The 20,646-nt window shown below is 45.4% G+C and overlaps 1 protein-coding gene across 1 annotated transcript; it reads left to right on the forward strand.

Moving 5' to 3' along the window:
- The first annotated feature begins 6,370 nt into the window (after window positions 1–6,370).
- LOC144167040 (uncharacterized) lies at window positions 6,371–20,274 on the forward strand. Its single transcript, XM_077696434.1, has 3 exons — window positions 6,371–6,849; window positions 13,891–14,162; window positions 19,456–20,274. The coding sequence occupies exons 1-3, from the start codon at window positions 6,846–6,848 to the stop codon at window positions 19,687–19,689; spliced, it is 510 nt and encodes a 169-aa protein (XP_077552560.1). The 5' UTR covers window positions 6,371–6,845; the 3' UTR covers window positions 19,690–20,274.
- The last annotated feature ends 372 nt before the right edge of the window (window positions 20,275–20,646 follow it).

Here is a 20,646-nt window from a genome sequence, read left to right on the forward strand (position 1 = left end):
TTATTGTGAGTCACATGCTGCACAAATATCAGCTTTGCCGACAACCTGCGGCTTATTAGTTTTTATTGCTAGAAGCGGTATTAAATTTCTTTTAGCCTTTGGACCATGAAAGTTTAACTAACTTTCCAACTAATCCGGTCTGCAACTATTTTGGGAGTTTCTGGCACCACAACGAAGAACGCAAACTGTTCAATAATCCCTACCATAACTGATGATGGAGGCATGCACCATTGAACCACCATTGAATCATTTCCGTGCTTCCATGCGTTTTTATTTTGTGTTATTGTTCTTTGAGCGTATCACTTGGTGTGAATCACGTAGTCATGTAAATCTGTCTTCTTGCAAGTAATATTCAATCATTTCCGTGTTCCCCATTTTTTCGTTTGTTCCCAAATCATATCACTTTGTGTGAAATATTGAAATAGTGTAACTTCTTTCCCTAACCAGAATTCAAAAAGTTGTTTCTAAAGTTTTTTGTTGTTTTATTGTTGTCCTGCCATTTCACTAAGTGTGAATCATTTCATCACGTAAATTTCTACTGCTCTTGTAACCGCCATACAGTCATTTCTTTATACACACCTTTTCTATAGATCATAACTATTTTCCTAGATGTTGGTTTGTTTAAGGTAGCTTAAATTTGTATGGCACTCACAACCACCACTCAACACCAGTTGTTCCACAAACTTTTTACTATATGTAAACTATTTTGTTTCGTAAATTTGTTGTGTTTATAACCACCATTCAATCATTTCTTTGTTTTCAGCCTTTTCTTGCGTTGTTTTTCACCCAATTATTTTAATGTGCGATATTTCAAGTTGCATAACTATCTTGTGCTTGTACCCTAGGTTTACATGTTTGCTTTTCTTCCTATTTTTTGTCAACATCTCTGCTGTGTGTGACTTATTTATAGTCATGAATATTTTTACTATCCTTGTAATTGTACAATGTGTACCCTGTGGGTCAGGGCAGATAGGAATGAAAATTAAAGTGGTGGTCTTGCAAAAGCATATTACATAATTTGGAAGTCAATATAAACTGTTTTACCTGAAGTCTTTTGTGTTTTATGTGTACTTTGAAAGTGTTCTTACTACCCAGCTGCGGGTACTTACACATAGGTTGGGAGACTGTCATTTTATTTAGTTTAATTTTTGAATTGTTTCTGTGATAGTTTATTTGCAGAAGGCCTGTACAGCCGTGCTGTATGGTACAATTAGATGACGCTACTGTGGTTGCCTTAGTGTCCAGGGCGCTTGTGCTGATCAGGACTGGTTTGGTGTTAGTGACTGCCTGTTGTTTTCGATGCGACATTTCTTGTTTAGAGCTGCGCTTCGTGTGCTTCTGCGAGAGTGTGTGGTCAGCTTGGCACTTCACATATCAGACTTCATGCAGTATGCAGCACTTCAAAAGTGGAAACACATTAATCTAGAAACCAGGTGACAAGTAACAGCAAACAGTTCTGAATTGCTAGTAAGACATGTATTTGAAGTATAAATGCCCACAACACGTAGGGAAACTCGGAAAGGGGGCTGGCGAAACTTCCAAATAATGTATAAAGAATGTAAATTTCAGGAATACAAGTTCATCTCAACAATATCATAGTAACGTACACAAGTCATGCATATAACAAACTAATGCTTGTGCCAAAGACAGAAAACCAGTGTAGAACAGACATCTATATACGTCTTGCATGCGTAACGCTACAGTATCCATAAAACGTACCACTAAGGTAACGTCCCGTAAACAGCATATAAAAGTACCATGAGATGTCTCTTGTAGGTTATCCTTCGTGTGATTTGGATCGGTTTTTTGCAGTTGTAGCAACGTTGAATATATGTAACTCCGACCCCAACGGTACGTCTCCTGGACATCTGCAATGTCGATTGCTGACGTCTCCGGGATATCTGCACGACGTAACGTGGTTAGCTGGGCTGGTTCCTGTGGGATTTGTGTGGCAGATAAGCTTTTGTATGGCCGGTGGCGATCCGCACAACAACCAAATAGGTAGGGGTAGTGGGCGTCACCGGTACCCCAAAATGAAGGAGCGCCTTTAAAGAGGCGACGTCAGAGCGACTCCTGAGTATCATTTTCTGAAGGTTTTTTATCTGCCTGCATTTGAAATCAGCTCCCGGACCAGGATTTGCTCAGGTTTGACCTGCGGGTTCCTTCAGTAATTGTAATTTGGGAATAAAGCTGCTATTTGTGCTGGGAATATTCATCCACTTCTCAACAGCGTTTCGTTAAGGAGCCATGAAGAGAAAATGCAAGTTGGTTTTATTCGAGAGATTTCGTGTTTTATAGTGCCTCCAGCGCTTGTCCGGATACAAACGATGCTTTATTCACTGAGAAATTAAACACTTTAAGTTAAAATTTTGATTTTCCCGCTAAATCGTTTGTTTTCGGGGTCTGCAATGACATCACAGGAACCGACCGCTCTGCAGCCTAGAATACCTTCATTCACGCATCCGCCGTACAGGGTAGAGACACGTATACGCTGGCGCCGCCATTTTGGGTCGCTCGCTCGCCGCCGACGCAAGTCATTATGTCGAAACCGCGCTAAAATTATCGCCTCCACGCGGTTTACTGAAGAAGTTTGAATCATGTTGTCTGTTTCGCGGTGCTAGGTCTCGTGGGAAACGAAAAGAACAACGCGTTGAGCACGTTGGCCCAATTTCGGCGGCACGGGACCGTTCAAAGATTGTCTCCACCCTGTACAGCAGTGTTGGTTTGTTCCCGCGTTTCTTTACGTTACCCGAACCTAGATGACGCCACCATACCGTGGCAAGCGTTTGGTTTGTTTTTGCCCGTATTTAAACCTGGCTTGTTTTTGTTCTGGGAGAAAATATTCGTTCCCTGAAACAGTGCTCGCCCGACAAATGTGGTCACGTAAGACACCGTTGATTGCGTCAATCGGCCAGTGTCGTCTGACACAACCCCAAGCCCCGTGTGCTGTGCAGCTAAACCAAGCATGCTGTGCGCAGTACGAACAGCAGTACGCATCAGTACTTCTATATTTACTAGGGCTTTCGTAACGTCCACTGTTTGTCCCATCATTCTTATTGCTTTGTAAAGAATGTGCCCTAAATTTAAGCGCAAATCGCTCGTTCGGCTAGTTTGTAAGGTCTACCTACTTTTCGTCTGCTTCTGCCGGCCTCCGCCAATCGCAGAGCATTCTCGTGTGACATCATAGGTTCTGTTGCGGGAAATGAGCTGGTGGGTCGCATGGTCATTCCCTTTTTTCCTAATTATGTAGCTTATTTGAGCGAAGTTTGTGTTAAAAGTGGTGTCAGTATAATTCTAACGACGCAATCTTTTGAATGAACCAAACTTGTGTTTTCTCTTCATGGCTCCTTTAACCGATCGTTGCTAGAATCGAAGTTGTAAGTAGTAGGCAGGATCATAACGCTAGGTATAATTTTCTCTGAACATATGCTTTGGGATTTCCAGATTGATCATGTAATGACAAAGCTAGCCCGTACCGTTGGCATTTGCTATCGAACTCGGGACTTGATTCCTACGAAAACCAAGCTTCTATTATATAATTCGCTGTTGTTGTATTACATACGTTAGTGCTTCCTCGTAGGGGGCACCACAACCTCTTCAAATATCACCAAACTCGCACGTCTTCAAAATAAAAGTTCTCAAAATTTCAAATTCCCTCTCGACACTTCAGCCGGTCCTTCCTTTAAAAAGATCAACCTGCTAAGTGTAGACAATTTTTATGATTACCGAATAAGCACGGCTTTACGAAGTGAGGCAAAGCGTAGCGAGAAATTCCTTACTATTTTTGCGCAATTCATTCTCAATGTACCTGTGTACAACAATCGACATACTTTATTATGGACAGTTCGCTCTTGCAGAACAAGCTATGGTAATCAAATGTTTTCTCACAGTGTCCCCAAACTTCTATATCAATTTATTGAACGTGGCGTTGACTTTCGTTCTTTAACGATTCTTGAGCTTTTACGTATGTACCTATAGTAATGATTGCTCTTTTTTTTCACCCGAAGAGTACCATTCTCACTATGTATGCAAGCAATGTTCCGCTAGACATTGTATAAAGTTGATCCTTTTCTCATTTCTGTTCATTTGACGACATTTCTTGTAAGAACCTTCCTTTATTAATATATTACTGAATTTTACAGAAAAACGCTACTTTATTGAAATTACACTGTATTTCTTATACGCAAGGTCTCTAGGATGTATACCGTCAGGCGTCATCTACAGCCCTACACCCGTACGGGGCGACAGCTCCTCAAGCTGTCAAAAGCAGCTTTTTCTCTCGCCCCGCCATGTATTATGAAGAACATGAAATAAAGTTCTATTCTATTCTATTCTATGATGTTTAGAGTTAGTTACAAATAATGCTCCTAATATATTTGCAAATAAACACTTTTTAATTGATATAACGTGTTTTTCAGCTTTGTTATTGGTTACTAGCTTGCTACTTCGGCAATCTTTCAGTAGAGCGCGCACACTAAGAAAGCTGCTCGCTAGCTCTCTCGTTTTGTGGCTTGTTCGCGTGAGTGCTCGATTACTTGAACACCAGCTTGCTCGTTCGGAATACTTCATTCTCGCCTTTCATATGAACCACGACATTTTAACGGAAAGCTGAAGAGCCATTTCATCGTCGTTGCTGGTTGAGCTTCTGTTAGGCCATGGTAATGCATATACATTGCGATTATGCTTCTAATAGGAGGCATGCGATGTTGCGGTCGCACTTTGTACTAAACCTCGCTCTTCTCCCGTCTTTGGGGTTTCTAGCTATATTGAAACCACAACTTAGGCCTACTGCATACATCTTAACCACTAACAAAAGTGGGGGCGTAAAATCTACATTTTTAAGGCGACGCTTTTTTCCTTCCTGGTGGCGAGCGCACGCGAAAACGCACCACAGGAAAGCCGCCTTTATGAAATAGAGGGGGCACATGAAGGTGATAGATTACCACAAAGGCACATCAAGCGCCTGGAATAAAAAAAAAACGCTTCTCGTGGTTCGAATGGAACCGGGGTCCCTCGCGTTCGCGTATGAACCCGACGTCACTGAATGCGCCATTCCGGCCAACCAAAACAATTTGGATGTTGTACTTTGACTCAGGTTGTATCGGAGAAAGTTTCGTGTTTTAGCCATCTTTCTGTGAAGAACGAGGCTTTGATATTTTTGCTCTACCTTCAAACGAGGCAAATGACATTCGAAGGAGGCATTAGTCAATTAGACGATAAACTGTAATATGAGTACATTGATGATAAATTTGCAAACGCTGTTCACGTGACTGCGTGTGCTTTTGTGCGCGTGGGCACGTGGGCACGCACGTGCTTGCGCGTGTGTGTGTATGTGCGTGTGGTGGAGAGTGTAATCTTTCTGTTTCCTTTTTATACTTTCAGTCTTTCGGGGTTGTGCGTTATACGCGTTGCCACTTCAAACTTCCGGGAGCATGAAAACGGCAGTAAATGCGCCCTTCTGGAGATACATATGTGGACAACACATCCTTTGCAATTTTCGCTCTAAGGCTTTGCTACCTGCACTATTCGAAAATGGATAAAAAGCTCATAACAATAAAACTGATACCAGTTAAAGGGAGAAAGTGGTGCGGCTCTGATGTGTATTTTTCCCAAAATCTTCTTCTACGCAACTTCCCTTGAAACTGCGGTAGAAGAATAGGCTGAAATGTAGCAGGGAACTGAGCTCGAAATCGTGACGCTGGTGCATACGGTACGCTGCGCAGTTGTGACAAAGCCTGTCTCTCTTGTCGTGGTGGGATGTCTAAATTTCATTTCAAAGGCACGAAGCTTGTTCCTTTCAATGTCACCATCCAGGAAATATCCATGCATTCAGGCCACAAAAGGCCAACAGACTCGACGCATGCCTCAGCGCTGAAAGCAGTGAAAAAAGACAAAGTTGGCCAGGCCTGTGATGCATGCACAACTAATGCGGGCGTGTGCTGAAGGCGGACCCGTATCTGCGAACAACGCCTCCTTCTGTCATGGCAGAAGCAGATCCGTGATTGAAAACAAGAAGCTTCTAAAGCGCACGCGCAGAATCCACGCATCGTCGACGACCGGACGAGCAGCAAACTTTCCCTGACGCGCACACCCAGCTGCGTCGGCCCCCTTCATCTGCATACATCCTGACAAAAGATTTCAGGACTTTCGAGCGCGGCCGCAGTTACACGTATTCAAGAAGGCATCAGTGCTGCATCCATTTTTGACTTGGCGGTCGGCTGAAAGCCCGACTGCTGCGCGTGCCAGACGTCCATCGTGGTCGTCGGCGCGTAGCCAGCCTGGACGCGGCTCGGCCTTTGTCGACTGCAGGACGGCGGCCAGTGCCACGAAGCTCCGGGTCAGCGCCCTTCCGAAGGCGGGTGAGCGAAACCACTGTCAAGGTCTGAATGCGCCGCTCAATGCCTCTCGTGATGTAGCGTGGCCGCCATGAGCGGCTTCTTGTGCTAAGCCAAAATGCACGTCTGGCAAGTGAATCATCACAAGGAGCACGCGGACGGACGACCTATGGGCTACGAGCCTCAGTCAAGAGCCGAGAGAGCGCGGGGAGCGACAGATTGAGGACGGTCTTCCACCAACGCCAGAGCACGTGTCGACCGGGTCTAAAATTGGTTCATCCCACTCCTTCTGTCCAGCCCCGGGAAACTGTTTTCTTTCCTCGCTCGCTTCCCAACCCGGAGAATCCGGGTCCGCACTTTCAGTGACTGGGGGGAGAGAGCGCTTCCCCGGGAGGCGCGTTGTGTCGGTCCCGTATAAGACGCCCTGAAAGGCCTCAGCAGCCAGCAAGTGGCATTGGTATACAGTGGTGGCGTCCACCTGGGCCGGCGCTCTCTGCATTGGATACGATCATGGGTAAATATGTGCTCCTGCTTGTGCAGTCTTGGGGCAAGGCCATCTCCATTAGTGGTTGTGGCTGTTCGATGAGTGTCTTAAATTGGTTGCTGAAGGCACACGGACAACCAGGTCGCGATATGAGTATCGGCTTAACAGGGCAGCTTGGAAGCACCGGTTTGCTTCACGTGGAAATATTCGCAAGTTGCCGAGCGCAAATGTCGGCGCGCTTTAGAACGGTGCAGGCATGACCGGTCTCATATACCAAAAGACTTCTTGCACGGGCTTTTTCACTTTTTTCGCACTCGATAGTCCTCGCAGTTTTTACCCTGGAGCTTTCGAATACTCCACCGGTCTCTCCTTTTGCAGGGCGTAAACAGGTCGCGTACCTTTACATGAAATAGCTGCACAGGACCCTTGCAGACACATGGTTTAAAAAAGAAGGATATCGCGGAAGTCCTTGGATAACAGATGAAGCGTTGATGGTGTCATTACAGATTTTCGACGCACGGCTTTCTGGTAACGACGTCATATAGAGTGGCAATATATCAGCACCAGCCTTCTGGCGCACGTAACTCAGTTTTCAATGATGAATTATTTCTGAAGGTTTACGTCAAATTGAATCATTTTGTCTACCATGATCATGGCTCGCCAAGCCTGACCTCTGAGAAATATTGGGAAGCTCCGGCTTTCAGTAAATAGGCCGAGTATAGAGTGGGAAAAAATGGGCTAAGAGTCTCTTTAAATGCCACTCTACCAGAATCTTTGGGCTAATGGAGAAGTGAAAGGTTTGTTTAAATGCGCCGTACAAGATTTTTCATACAAGGAAAGTTTGAGGATACATAACTTTCCCTCTGGTTAGGACAACATGATGAGCTTGCTACACACACTACACTTGCACTATTTGGACCATGTTATATTCCATCTCAATTGTCGCTGTCTGTAGAGAAAGTGTAATGCTTGTGCTCTCAATCAACGTTCAGAATTTTCGTTCATGAGAATTTTACCTTAGTTTTGGAAAGTAGATACGGTGAGAAAACAGCAGACCGAATGAGCGCATTGAAAACGCACCTCTACTTGCCGCGTCATTGTGGCCTATGGTGAGTGTCACAAATTAAAGATCCAGGTTTACACGTCTTTTGAATAAATTGTCAATAACACAGAACACCACGGCCGATGATGGGTATATTCGTAAAGGCGTAAACAGGCACAGCCTTCAAAATCTCTACAAGTTAATAAGCGAAGTTTGCCGAGCCGTGTTTGCCAAGCAATGTTTGCCAAGAAACTGATTAGAAGTGCGGGGCAGCCCAAGCTGCAAAGAAACTAATGGGGCTGTGCGCGGCAGTTGGCTACACCTTATAGGGCATCCAAATACGAGAACGAGACATTTGAAAGCATACAAGTAAACAGCGTAGTTTCAAAACACTGTGTCCATTTTGTGCACAGCTGCTTGACGAAAACACTTTAGAGGAAAGAGTTTAAGTAGAAAGTACATAAAATGCGGCCAACCGCTCAACATACTTAGTACGAACACACCGTAGTACGGAGCGTTCACGTATACAAATGTCTCGTTGGGGTGCGTAAGCTGTGAATTGTGAATCACACAGTATATAGTTCAACACTACTGTCTACTGAACGGTATAGATAAAAATCAGGCATACGTAATTCCTGAAAGACATCTACATTGGACTCATCTTACAACCCGCACACAAAAGACCTAAGTAAATCTCTTTATAGGCAGTAGATCTTGGCTTTCCGCAAGACAATACAGAAATAAAATAAACGTATACTATCGGTAACCTATTTTAAGCAAGCTCAAAGGATATTTGTTCACCGATGTTCAACAACAATTTCGAAGTTTAATAATACGTCCCCTAAATGTCTATTCCAGAACCCATCGCAGTCAAAAAGTAAACCTAAGTACCTAATAAGTTCCTGAGTACTTTAATAAAAGTAATCCGAAGTAGGTTATCACTCAATTACCAAATCACTCGCGTGCAGTTGTGCTGTAATTACTCCACTGCTAGTACGTAATTATTAGGTCTGGCTACAACTGTGATGTCTGCCGCGTACTGGAAGAATATTGCATGAGCGCATTCATTGCTTTGATCGTAAAGCTATAGGATACAACAAAACAGAAGCTGGAATAAACTCCTGCATGACGCGTGAACTGGAATGCTGATGATGGTTTCTAGTACCATCGAACACAACAATATGAGAATGGTCACACAATAGTTGTTAACTGATGATAAAGTGTTTGCGCGACAGAAAAAGGTGACTGACGGAATGGAATGACTTTGAAGAATCCAGGAACATGGAACAAGCAAATTTGTTATGCCCCGATGCAGTGTTGATAATATCACAAAGTTCCTCGGTTCTGATTGCGTTCTGCTTCCGCACAGGCAAGCGAATTGTTGGGTGAGGTCATATAAAGCGCGGCTTTTCTGATACAGGCGAAAAGAGAAAACTCTCCTCTGTTCTGGATTTAGGCACACGTTAAAGAGGCCCAGTTGGTCGAAATTAATCTGCAGCACTCCACTACGGCGCGGCTCATCGCCTCTGTCGCGTCAGAGAGGTAAACTTCATATTTAAATAAATAAACAAAATAAATAAATAAATAAATAAATAAATAATGTCGTTTCCACTAGGAAAGCAGAGCATCGCAAAAGCAATGTGTTTTCAAAAATAAGGGCAATCATGGCCATCATCATCACCATCATCAGAATATTTAGGTCTTCTGCAGGGCAAGCGCCTCCTCTCCCAATGACCTGTACCCGACTACACGACTAGGGCAGCGCAGATAAGGGCAAGAGCAGGAAGAATTGAGATCCCACTATAGTTCATGACAAAATTTGTACAGTGGGTTGACAGAAGCCTTTTTTAAGCTTACGTGTACAACTCGAGTTTAAACGAGGCTGCTAGCGCGTGGAGCATGTTTGAGACTCCCAGAGTACATGCAAGGAGCTTCTACAGAAATGCCGTTTATTCTCGGGGATTTAATTCTTTCAAAACTACATATCATTTCAGCGAAGGTCGCCTTTCCTACAGAATTGTAGAAAAGGCTACTCCTATATAGATTGCAACTTAAAAGCAAGTTCGCAATGGGAACGCGTTGTTCGGCCAGCGGACGAAAAAAGCATTGAATTGATCAGCGAGAACGACTGACATAGCACCCAAGTAACGAGCGATGGTAGAGCATGCGTCTTGGTATTTCCTATCAGGCAGCTCCCTAGTGGTAACCAGCATTTCAGACGAGTTGTTCCTAGGTAACCTAAGCTTTGTGTTGAAATGCGTACGCTTTTCTGCGCGGTTCAAGGAGTTCGCTCTATTTCACAAATCTGACATAAGCAATCTTACATAAGCATTGCTGGTTGCACGCCTACAGCGAGGAAAAACTAATTCCCATTGAACAATGGCCGGTAGGAGAAATACCCCAAGGACACCGTACCTGTTGTTTTAGTCAAATTCATTTCTTCAGTGAACCCTGAAGGAAGTCAAAAGCCTCCACGATTTTATCGTAGAGTTTATCTGCAGGTGAAGTAGCTGAGAAGAAATTCCAATCATAATGATCAAGCAGTGAGGAGAATGGCTTTCTAATTGAGATTCCGTCTGTATGGGATCCCACGTGGTCCTGACATATTGCGTGGCCGGAGAAAACATTCCACGGGCTGAAAAACACGTTGAGACAGTTTAAAACTGTTCAACAAGAGATGCTGCATAGTCCATCTCGTCGGGCAGGATGTTAACGGGGTCGAGACAGGAAGAAGTGCACTACGTAGTGGCCCAGAGGCTAAGGCGTTCTGCTGCTGAACCCAAGGACGCGGGTTGGAGCCCCGGCTGCTTTTCTGAGCGACGCTAAAAGCGAAAACGCCCGTGTGTTCGACATTTCGGCGCACGTTAAAAATCCTCAGGTGTTCAAAATTATGCTTACCAATAACTACACAGCTTTGAATAAATCATTTCCTTGTTTGCGCACCATCGTTTGGTTATGTCTTTTCCACTGTCCTTGTCCCTCGTCCACATATGCAGCGCACGTTAATATTTAATTCTATACTACAACAAATACCCCCAAGCAAGACGTTCTTAAGTTCAAAATTAACCCGCAGCCCTCCACCATAGCGGTCCTTTTAGCCCAGGTGTGGTTTCGCCGCGTTCAACCCCCCCAAAAAAGAGGAAAGGCGAGGAGATTCCGTGCGCGTGGGCAGATTAATCGTGGTCTCGATTCCCTTGTCCACGACAGTGCTCAGACGTTCAACCCCATTGTTTTGATGTTTGGGTCAACAGTCAAAGAAGTACGCAACCAACATGCTCTATAGCCAATGTTGTTCTATTGCTCTATCTATTCCTCTGTTGCTCCATATATTGCTCAATCTTGCTGTATTTTTTCAATGAAGTAAGAGGCTTTGTTGATTAGGCGGGCGATAGAATGCGAGCAGAGGGATATCAGATAGTGGGCTCTGTAGCTCAGTATCTATGGATTAGGCCCTGTACAAATAAATGACGGTGGTAGGCGAAGCGCAGAAAGGCATCCGACTCCTTCAATCATGGTGTTAAATATTGTTGCAGGGCCTCTCAGATGCTCAGAAGCCAACGCTCCGTTGCTCCTTGCTTGTTGTGTGTGACATTCGGGTCGTTTGCCTTGAGCCAGTCAGTGTTTATTCGACAGTAACGTTGTGAAACATGCGTGCGACGGACAAAACTGTTAATTACACCTCTGGCCAACAATTATGGCTTTCCTTAACACCAATTTGCAGCTCGGCTGTTGTGACTATTCGGATCTTGCGGTATAGCGTGGTTAAGAATTTGTCAGGGACCAGCGTATCTGTACTTTCGTAGGTAACTTGTATTGTAGGCATGGACATCTAGATTCTTGCGCCGGCGACTCTGAGCGTCAGCCGCAGTCAAAGCACTTACACCGCAGTGGCCCCCGAGCCAGCGCTCGGGCTGCGTGGGTCACACCAGCAGCACCAAACGATGATGGCATGCGGTGCGGCACTCCCCCTTCTCCTGCAGTTCGCTCCGACTCCGAATTTTTGTTCACTAAAACTGCAGTATCGCCGCTTCCCCTGCCTTCTAAACACGCCAAAACTATAACCCTGTACGTTCTGCGAACTTCTTCCAATGTCGAGCTCTCTTCATTACTGCCATTATTCCGTCCTTGCCTGCGCTTTTTCGGCCGCTCCTGTCGGTTGGCTACACCGGCAGCGCGTTAGTGGAGAACAGGTGTTAAAGCATTGCGCTACAAAACGTAAGGTTTTTGTACGCTTCCGCGATCTATGACTAAGCCTTGTGTATAGATTTTGTATTAATTACGCAAGACGCATACTCGGAGTTTCGAGAATACTGACGTTTTTGGGCGAGCGAAGTGGAGTCCGGTATCCCGCTCGTCGCATCACTTGTGTGCCCTGAGGGTAAAATAAATAAATAAATAAATAAATCCACTCGCCCATTTGTCGCTGACTGGCGAACTGCACCGCCCAGTTGAAGAGCCCCACGTCAGTAAATTACGCACACGAAACGTGTGAAATAATGCTCTGCGTCAATGGTCAGTGCAACATTAAAGTCGTAATTTGTTATTTCTAGTCGGAACCCTTACAGGGGATGCTTGACACTGTCTAAGAAGGGAGATCGGAATGCTTAGTTGTACATACTGTTCATCGGTTGTTGAACTTTTTTTAATTTCATGCTGCTCTCGCCGGACTATTGCCCCAGCTTCAGCCAAATCTGCCTCCACCGGACGGCGGTTACGACAAGCGGCATTTCCTCTTCTACAGCGCTGTCCCCGCGCGTGAATAAGGCCTCGTGCGTCGTCACACGTGGCGATGTGCAATTTAATCTAGCTGTCCTCCTCGGCGGCGATATGTACAGTACGCGTTCAGAACGTTCTACGGTGCGTCGCCCTTTCTGAGTACACTCATATGGCGCTGCTTTTCTTTTTTCCAGCGCGTGCTTCGTTCGCCTTTCTTAAAGCCTTCTTCCGACGGCTACTGTTTCCTTTTTCTATGGGTAGTTATCTAGATCGCGCTCTGATTTTCTGTAACACCGATTTTTAAAGCGAAGCTTTCTATGCTGCCACTACCAGCGCAATTTCCATCGACGTCGCCGAGGAAATAGCCATTGCTCTCGACGCAACTTCCCGTCGTGAAGCAGTCACTCATTCACCTACACCCCGCCGAAACAAACCAGGTTGGCCGCATCTCTTTATCAACCCTGCGCATCCACCAAAACTGTTGGACGCCATCTGACATGCACGTCGTCTGGGCCCCTGGACACGCCGGCGTGCGTGGCAATAAAGCGACTCACGCCGCGGGTCACGATATGGTACACCCAGCCCTTTCCCACGGTTGCCAATATCTACCACCTCCTCCCCCTGATCAACCACACCCTCTGACTGGGTATGTAGAGATTCTCGCTCATTACAGGCAAACCCGCTGCAGCCTCGCACTAGCGCTTCTCCTGAGAAGAAGTTACAGCTTGGTAACGCATCCAGACAAATCCTATCCCCATTCCACCCACCTCCACCACATCTTCCCCACCGAACAACCTACTCTGTGCTTACTGTTCGCAGCGTGGCACCCTATACCATATGGTAGGGACGTGCCAACGTACTCCAGTTTTTTCCCCACTTCTAAACACCACCTTCGAGCAGCGGAAGGCTCCCCTTGCCAGCCGAGACCCGGTTACCCAGTTGAGCCTGCAGTGACCCGAGCAAATACAGCCAGTCAAAGCCAACGAATCCCGTGCTAGGGATGCCTTTCACCGGACGTAGCCCATAACATCAGCCTCTGCTCTACAAATAAAGATGGAGACTCTCTCTCTCTCCCTGTCTCTATCTCTATTTCTCTGGAGCGTGGTGGGCATAAAAGCTGGGGCGGAAGTGCCCAGGAAGTAAAAAGAAGGGGAAACACATCGTATTCTCTCTATTACTGGAATAATGACACATACAAAGCTTGCGCCTTAAGTATAGAACGCTCAATGTATTCAGTGGAATGCAATGCGTTCCCTAACGCAGCTGCCATCCGAAACTCTGAGACCAATGCGTATTTCATTATTGTATTTCAGGCAGAGGCGGGCTGCCGCGAGCAAAGATCCAGTGGTTGCTTCTCGTCAGCGTCTTCATCACATTCGCAAGCGTCCACGCCGCATCCACGGCAACCGCAAAACGGCCCGTGCCCCCCGACCTTTCCAGAAGCTCTAATAAGCAGGAGTTGACGGGGATACAAGCGGTGCCTTCTGGCCAGTTTACGGAGAATGCCAATGCTGCGGCCGGCTCTTCTTTGCATCGAAACTCTAAGAGCCATGGCTACTACGACCTCTACCAGGGCTACGACAAGGTGCGTTTATTTATTTATTTTTTTTTGTTAATTATACCTCAAATACCCCAGTGCTGCTACATGAGGGGTGGGCTGTGGTGCAGATTACTTTCTATGTGGATTTTGAACAGAATGGGCCTTGAGTGGTGCACGACGTCGGGTGGAAGATCATTTCATTCCTTTGCTGCTTGAACAAAAACCGAGTCAAGGTGGGCAGTTGTGCCGGCATGCGCAGAGTAAATGGTATTGTGGTGGCTGGTTCGAGAAGAGATTCGATGTGCGGGCATAATACTGAATGCGTCAGACAATGAATGAAATAATTTCTGAAAAAGGGTTAATCTAGCGGCCTTGCGTCGCCATTCCAGGTTTTGAAGTTGGGCTTGGTTTTTCAGAATAGTGACACTTGAGTGATGTGCATATTAAGAGTAAATAAACCTTGCTGACCTATTCTGAATAGATTCCAACTTTTTAGATAGATTAGATTGGTGCGGCTCCCAGACGGAGCAAGCGTATTCGAGTTTCGGACGTACTAATGTTAGGTAAGCTAAACGTTTTACAGGAGGAGGGGCAAGGTGTAAGTTTTGTCTGAGGTAGCCAAGAACTTTATTTGCTTCGTTACAGATATTTAATATGTGGGGTGTCCAATTAAGGTCGGGTGCTATGTTTATACCTAAATACCTATAGGAATCTACGTGGGATAAATTAGAGCCTAAAATGAAGTATGTTGGTGCCGGGTAATCTTTCTTACAGTGGAAAGAAACGACGGACGCTTTGGTAATGTTTAGAGTCATTAGCCTGTTTCTGTACCATGTGTCAATTGTTAATAGATCATTTTGGAGAATGCAAGAGTCATTAGGGTCATCTATTGGGCGATAAATGACGCAGTCATCTGTGAATAAACGGATACTTAACGACATATTATTAGACAGGTCGTTTATATAAACTAAGAACAGGAGGGGACCCAGGAACATACCCTGGGGCACACGTGAGATTACTTGAAAGCGCTATGATGATGCCTGGTTGCCATAAAGGAACTGTTGGCGGTTTGACAGAAAATCTTAGATCCAGTTTAAAACGGCAGGGCAAGGTTTCAGCACGAAAGTTTCAGAAAGAGACGTTTATGGGATACCTTATGAAACGCTTTTTTCAAAGTCTAGAAAAAGAGCGTCTACAGGAATATTGTGATCAAGACATCAGCCGATATCATTAATAAAAATCGCGAGTTGCGTGTCACATGAGAGGCCTTTCTGAAACCCGTGATGACTGGTGAGGAAAAAATTTCCAGGCGAAAGACACTTTACGGTTTGAGAGTAGATAATATGTTCCATAAGTTAACAGCATATGCTTATTATTTATATTGGACGATAGCTGAAAGGTGAGGATGACAGACCTCTCTTGGGTATTGGAATGATCTGGCCGACCTTCCAGTATCGTGGCACCACTCCAGATGACAGTGATTGCTGCAAGATATGAGACAATATAACAGCAGAAGAATGTTTAGTGCTTTTCAGAACTTTAGAATTTATAGGAACATTTCCAGCTGATCACGTCGCTTTTAATGACTCGATCACATTAATAATACCGTGAGGTTCCCTGTAGAAAGCCAGCGGGGCAGAGGGCGGCAGAAAGTTAGATGGGCAGATGAGATCAAGAACTTTGCGGGGATAAATTGGTCACAGTTGGCACAGGACCGGGGTAATTGAAGAATAATGGGAGAGGCCTTTGCCCTGCAGTGGGCGTAGATAGACTGATTATGATGATGATCATCATCATGATGATGACGACGACGATGATGAGGTTCGAAGATATCGTTAGGCATAACAGGTAAATCATGGGGGAAGCACAAGGAAATATATCTTCGGGTTCATCGGCAAAGACAGAGCAAAATGTAAAATTCAATGTTTCTGCGACAGAGGACTCCTTGACCGCCTCCCGGTCGTTTTTCCTTTTTCCCCTCGCTCAAGCGGCCGAAAGCTTCTGCGCTTGGCCAGCTTGAACAGCCTTCTGCTCGTGCTTCCCTTGCATCTCGTGATCATGCAGATATTTCACCAATCTGCCACTGTCGTCTGCTAGTTTTAAAGTCAATGGTCTTTAGTTGGCTACCTCAACGCAAAAATTTCGGACTGTCTGTCTGTCTGTCTGTCTGTCTGTCTGTCTGTCTGTCTGTCTGTTGCTCGGTTATGCACCCGGTCAAAAGTGAAAAGAATTCTTTTCCGAGAATTTTATATAGGCAAAACCCTACCCAACCTATAAATCTGGAAGCATACATTGTACGTATGAAATTATTGAGCAAAAAGCACACATTACGCCAATTCGACGCAAAACATCCACGCAAAAGTGCTTATTGGAGTGTTCTTTGAACTCAAAATACATGGATGCTTGATTTTTGCGCTGGAAAAGTTAAAACAAACACGCGTTTAAAAGAATGTTTTTACCAAAAATACAAAAACAGGTCGCGCCCCACCCTATACTTCCTGGCGGCTTTCCAAGAACGCCAGCAGGAACGAAAGGTTCCAGTAGAGGGTTAACGAGCCGTCGTGCGCGGTTAAATTGAGTTGACTCGAGTCAACTTCCGCCGTGTTTATCGTTGGAGGAGTGAGACGTGAGAAGAAGAGTGCGAGAGCTGGGCGGAGGAGGGAAGAGTGGCGTGGGCGACAGAAAATAATCTCACGGCGATATTTGTAGGGAGGTGAGCAGATACGCGCCCGATTTTTTTTCCGAACCTTTCGTATTGCGGGTATGCCAGCCATCAGAACTGGCAACGCAGCACAAACCGTGGGACTATGCACATCGCTAATGACCTTGTGAAGCAGACCAGCTGTTCTTTTCTAAAGGTTTAAGTCGACCCTATGTACACCTCCGATCTATAGCGGTCTAAATTCTTTGTTCCCATGGTTAGTGATCACAACGCCCCAAAAACCCTTAAACGCCGTCATTTTCCGGTTGCGTTGACGGTAGTTCTCCAGCAATATAAGACTGTGCGGGGACCGATTACTTCCAGTACTAACCGCGACATTTCAGGGTTCGATTCAATCTGTCACATTATTTTAATGTGAAAGGTAGGCTTCGGGAAACTTGCCGCTGCAGCTACTCGAAGCAATTGATTAGCTGTGCCTTCCTTGTGCGGCGCCTAAGCTTTGTGTCCGGTTTACCATGCGTATTGTCTTACATGGTTAAAGTCTGCTTTCTTCGTAAAAGCATGAGTTAATGCCGGGCCGCTTTACAACTCTAAATTTTTTTTTTGCATTAGTTCCTTACCTCCGTGGCCAGGCCTGCTATATTAACCTTAACGGCCAGAAGTCCTATCTTTCTAATTCTCAAGTGGCGTTCCGTAGATACTACTTTCGCTGTCAATTTGATGGCAACATAGTTTCTGCCGATTTCATGGGCTGATTTTCTTTGTTGTTTCATGATGTTTTGGTGACTGTAAGGACCATATTTGTTGCCCTAGGCTTAATAAACTAGCATTGAAAATGCAGTCTTGTGTCGCAGCAACAGCAATCACTCGTCGAGTCATCGATGCGTTCAGTCCCTGGTTCAAAAAGAGCGCGTAAACGCGCCCAAGGGCTACATATTCTCATACATGAGTCAATTGTACCAAAATTATCCAGCATCACCCACCACAATCCCCAGTAGACCTTGTATTGGCTCCGGCGCACGGTGGCCTGGAGGATAACGAGGCCGCCCACAGTACGGCTCGATGGCTTACTATCCGAGCCGGGGCGAGCACGATCCCCTACCATGGTGCCAGATCCGCCAGAGACAGAATGGTATCATATCAATAAATAACCATGATACCGCCTCTCCCTCAGAAAACTCCCTTCAGCCAACGTGCTGCTCACACCCGCACAAGAGAACATGTGGAGACTCCTCCAAACGAACACCTTTTCAAACCCAGCCAAGCTCAACCTCATCCACTCATCCCTTCACCTCTAACCAAACTGCAAAGCATGCGGAACCCTCGCCACCCTTCCCCACGTCATATAGGGATGCACCAAAGACCCTTTCCCCCCATTTCCTCCAATGAGCAGTGGGAGGAGGCAATGGCGAGCTCAGACCAGGAAGTCCAAATCGTCCTGGTCACCAGAGCCGCCGATGTCGCTGCCCGGCACAAACCGGCAGCCACAACCACCTTCTAACCTCGCAAAGCTCAATAAAGTGATTTCTCTCTCTCTCTGACGACTGGATGTGAGATATCACTTTGCCTAAAGTTTAACTACCATAGGTTTCTGTGTGATCTATGACCACAAGCTTGCCTTTACGCTGCCTATTAAGCCGGTCAAAAACTGAGCACTTCAGCGCTCGGGTGTATTTTTGGGGGTCTGTAGAGGATACAGCATGTCTGAATTGCACCGGAACTGTACCAGTCGGATTTCGCCCTGTTCGAGAACAAAATTTCGTGTCTTTTTTCGTCCTGTTCGGGAATATTATTTTGTTTTAGCGAGTAACTTCCGCAAGTTACGAAATTGTATATTGAGCGGCATTCATTTCATCCACTTCCCCTATGTAAGACCCCCTTGGTCTCTAGGGTACTTAAATGAATAAATTTTTATTTTTAGCCAACCATAACTACAAAAGAAAGGGATGTCGATTCTCAAAGCCCTTTTTCCTAGTGAGCTTGACTTTCCCGACTCCGGGCACTGCCCTTGGGAGCGCATCTTGGTCTTAAGTGCAGGCGCGATTTAAAAGCACTTGCACATTCCACCCGTTTCGGACTTCCAGTTTCGGCATGACGCGCGATTCGCCGTTGTGGGCGCACAGCTGTTGGAACTTCTGTGCTGGAACTGTCCACAGTTTCAACGGATCGCATCACCTGTGCCGTTCACGTATTTGCACGCTTGAATCTCGCTGTTATTTTCTCCTGCGGAACGGCAAGGTACACTGATTTGCCTCTTCAGTCAGGCGAAATGTACATATTTATACCCGTACTTAGTTTTTCTGTTTGCGTCATATGTTACTTTGCCGTTTGCGTAGTGTTCTGTCCTCGTTGAGGATCTTTCGTTGCCAGTTTTCTTATGTTACGCACGTAAATAATTTTTTTTGCACTTTTCGCTTCAGTGTGTAGTTTTGTTATATTATAACAGCTTTATATTGTGTTGAGCATAACATATCCATTTTAAAATTTTGTATGTTTTATGCGCCTAAATAAACGCTGACCGCTGATCTCCGGGTGCGTGGGTGAACTCTACAATGTTTTATATCATTATTTCGGTATGACATGCTACTCCTATTAAATGGCAGTATTTCTGGTTTATTTACCCTTCGTGTGCTACCGCTTACCTTGGCTTCCCCGGAAACATTTCTCTTGGCGCAGGGCTTCTCGGACTTAATCTACTGGGTACCCCTCATCATCATCTTCGGCGCAGGCATCATCTTTCTGCCCGTGCTGGGCGCACTGTTTGCCACCCTGGCGGCGGGAACGGTGGGCAGCGCGGTCAGCACCACTGTAGCGGGTCGTCGAAGACGCCGAGATGCGCCGTCCTTCGACGCCGTCCTCAGCGTGCTCAGCTCACTGGAGAAGGCCATTGAGAAGTTTAGGAGCCTCTGATGAACCGCTGCAACGAAGACGTCTTGCCGCGCGCTCGCTGTGCCTCAGTATCATGTTTTCTCCTGACGTGGACACGTGTTATGCCAATTAATGCGCGACATACAAGGGTTGTGCCTGAAACCGCAAAAATACATGTATATTATTGCCCCGCACGTTTCATTACAAAGATATTTCACGCCAGAGTTACCTTTCACGTCTGGAATTCATATTCATTAAATTAAAACTGCACTTGCCTCTTGGAACAGCAGTGTTGGGCACGATTTATAAGCTTCAGATATCCCTTCATTGAACGCAGGCCAACTAAAAATTTAGTCGTGTTCAAAACCTTTCCCGGGTGAAGAATGTATTTCTTTTGCATTATGATCAAGATTGTAGAGTTCTGGTGATACACAAGACGAAAATTGCACAAGCCATTACCACGCTGCAACTATTTTTGGTACGTTGTAACTTAGTTTCTGTAAGTCACTAAGAGCTTAAAAAGCTCCAGGCATACATTTTACCTGGTCTTTTGTCATTCTGGTGTAATTAATGACTAACGGAGCATTGTCTCGGGGAGTTAAGTATGAAAAGAACGCAAATTGAATGCTAAATAAAGACGATACTTTGAAATGTCCCATTTAGTCATGTTGTTTTATTTAAAAAAAAAAAAACAAGTCTTTACTTTCTTGCTACAGTCGTTGCCGCAGGCCAGTGTATCGCCGGGCAAGCTGCCACGAGTGTGTTTACACGTCAAATACTGCAGGTTTACACGCATGGATGAAACGTTGGGAGTACTAGCGGATTTAAAAGCAGCATAACGTCTTAGCGACTTCGTCACTGGGAAGTACTAACAACAAAACTAAGCGTTTGAAAAAACGTTCATCTATTTCCGCACGAGAAAAAAAGATTGCAACAGTTTAGTATATCTTAAAATGATAAAGTATCTGAATTGTTAAAATGTTGTCATAAAAAAGAGTT

This window comes from Haemaphysalis longicornis, unplaced genomic scaffold (genome assembly GCF_048455015.1).
Source record: "Haemaphysalis longicornis isolate Haplotype H1 unplaced genomic scaffold, Haemaphysalis longicornis Haplotype H1 scaffold_2, whole genome shotgun sequence".
Classification (NCBI taxonomy): domain Eukaryota; kingdom Metazoa; phylum Arthropoda; class Arachnida; order Ixodida; family Ixodidae; genus Haemaphysalis; species Haemaphysalis longicornis.

What these genes read in the sequence shown, in the direction of transcription:
- LOC144167040 (XM_077696434.1), top strand. An exon ending in TCTACCAGGGCTACGACAAG is followed by an intron (nt 14,163 to 19,455) that starts GTGCGTTTATTT and finishes CTCTTGGCGCAG; the next exon opens with GGCTTCTCGGACTTAATCTA.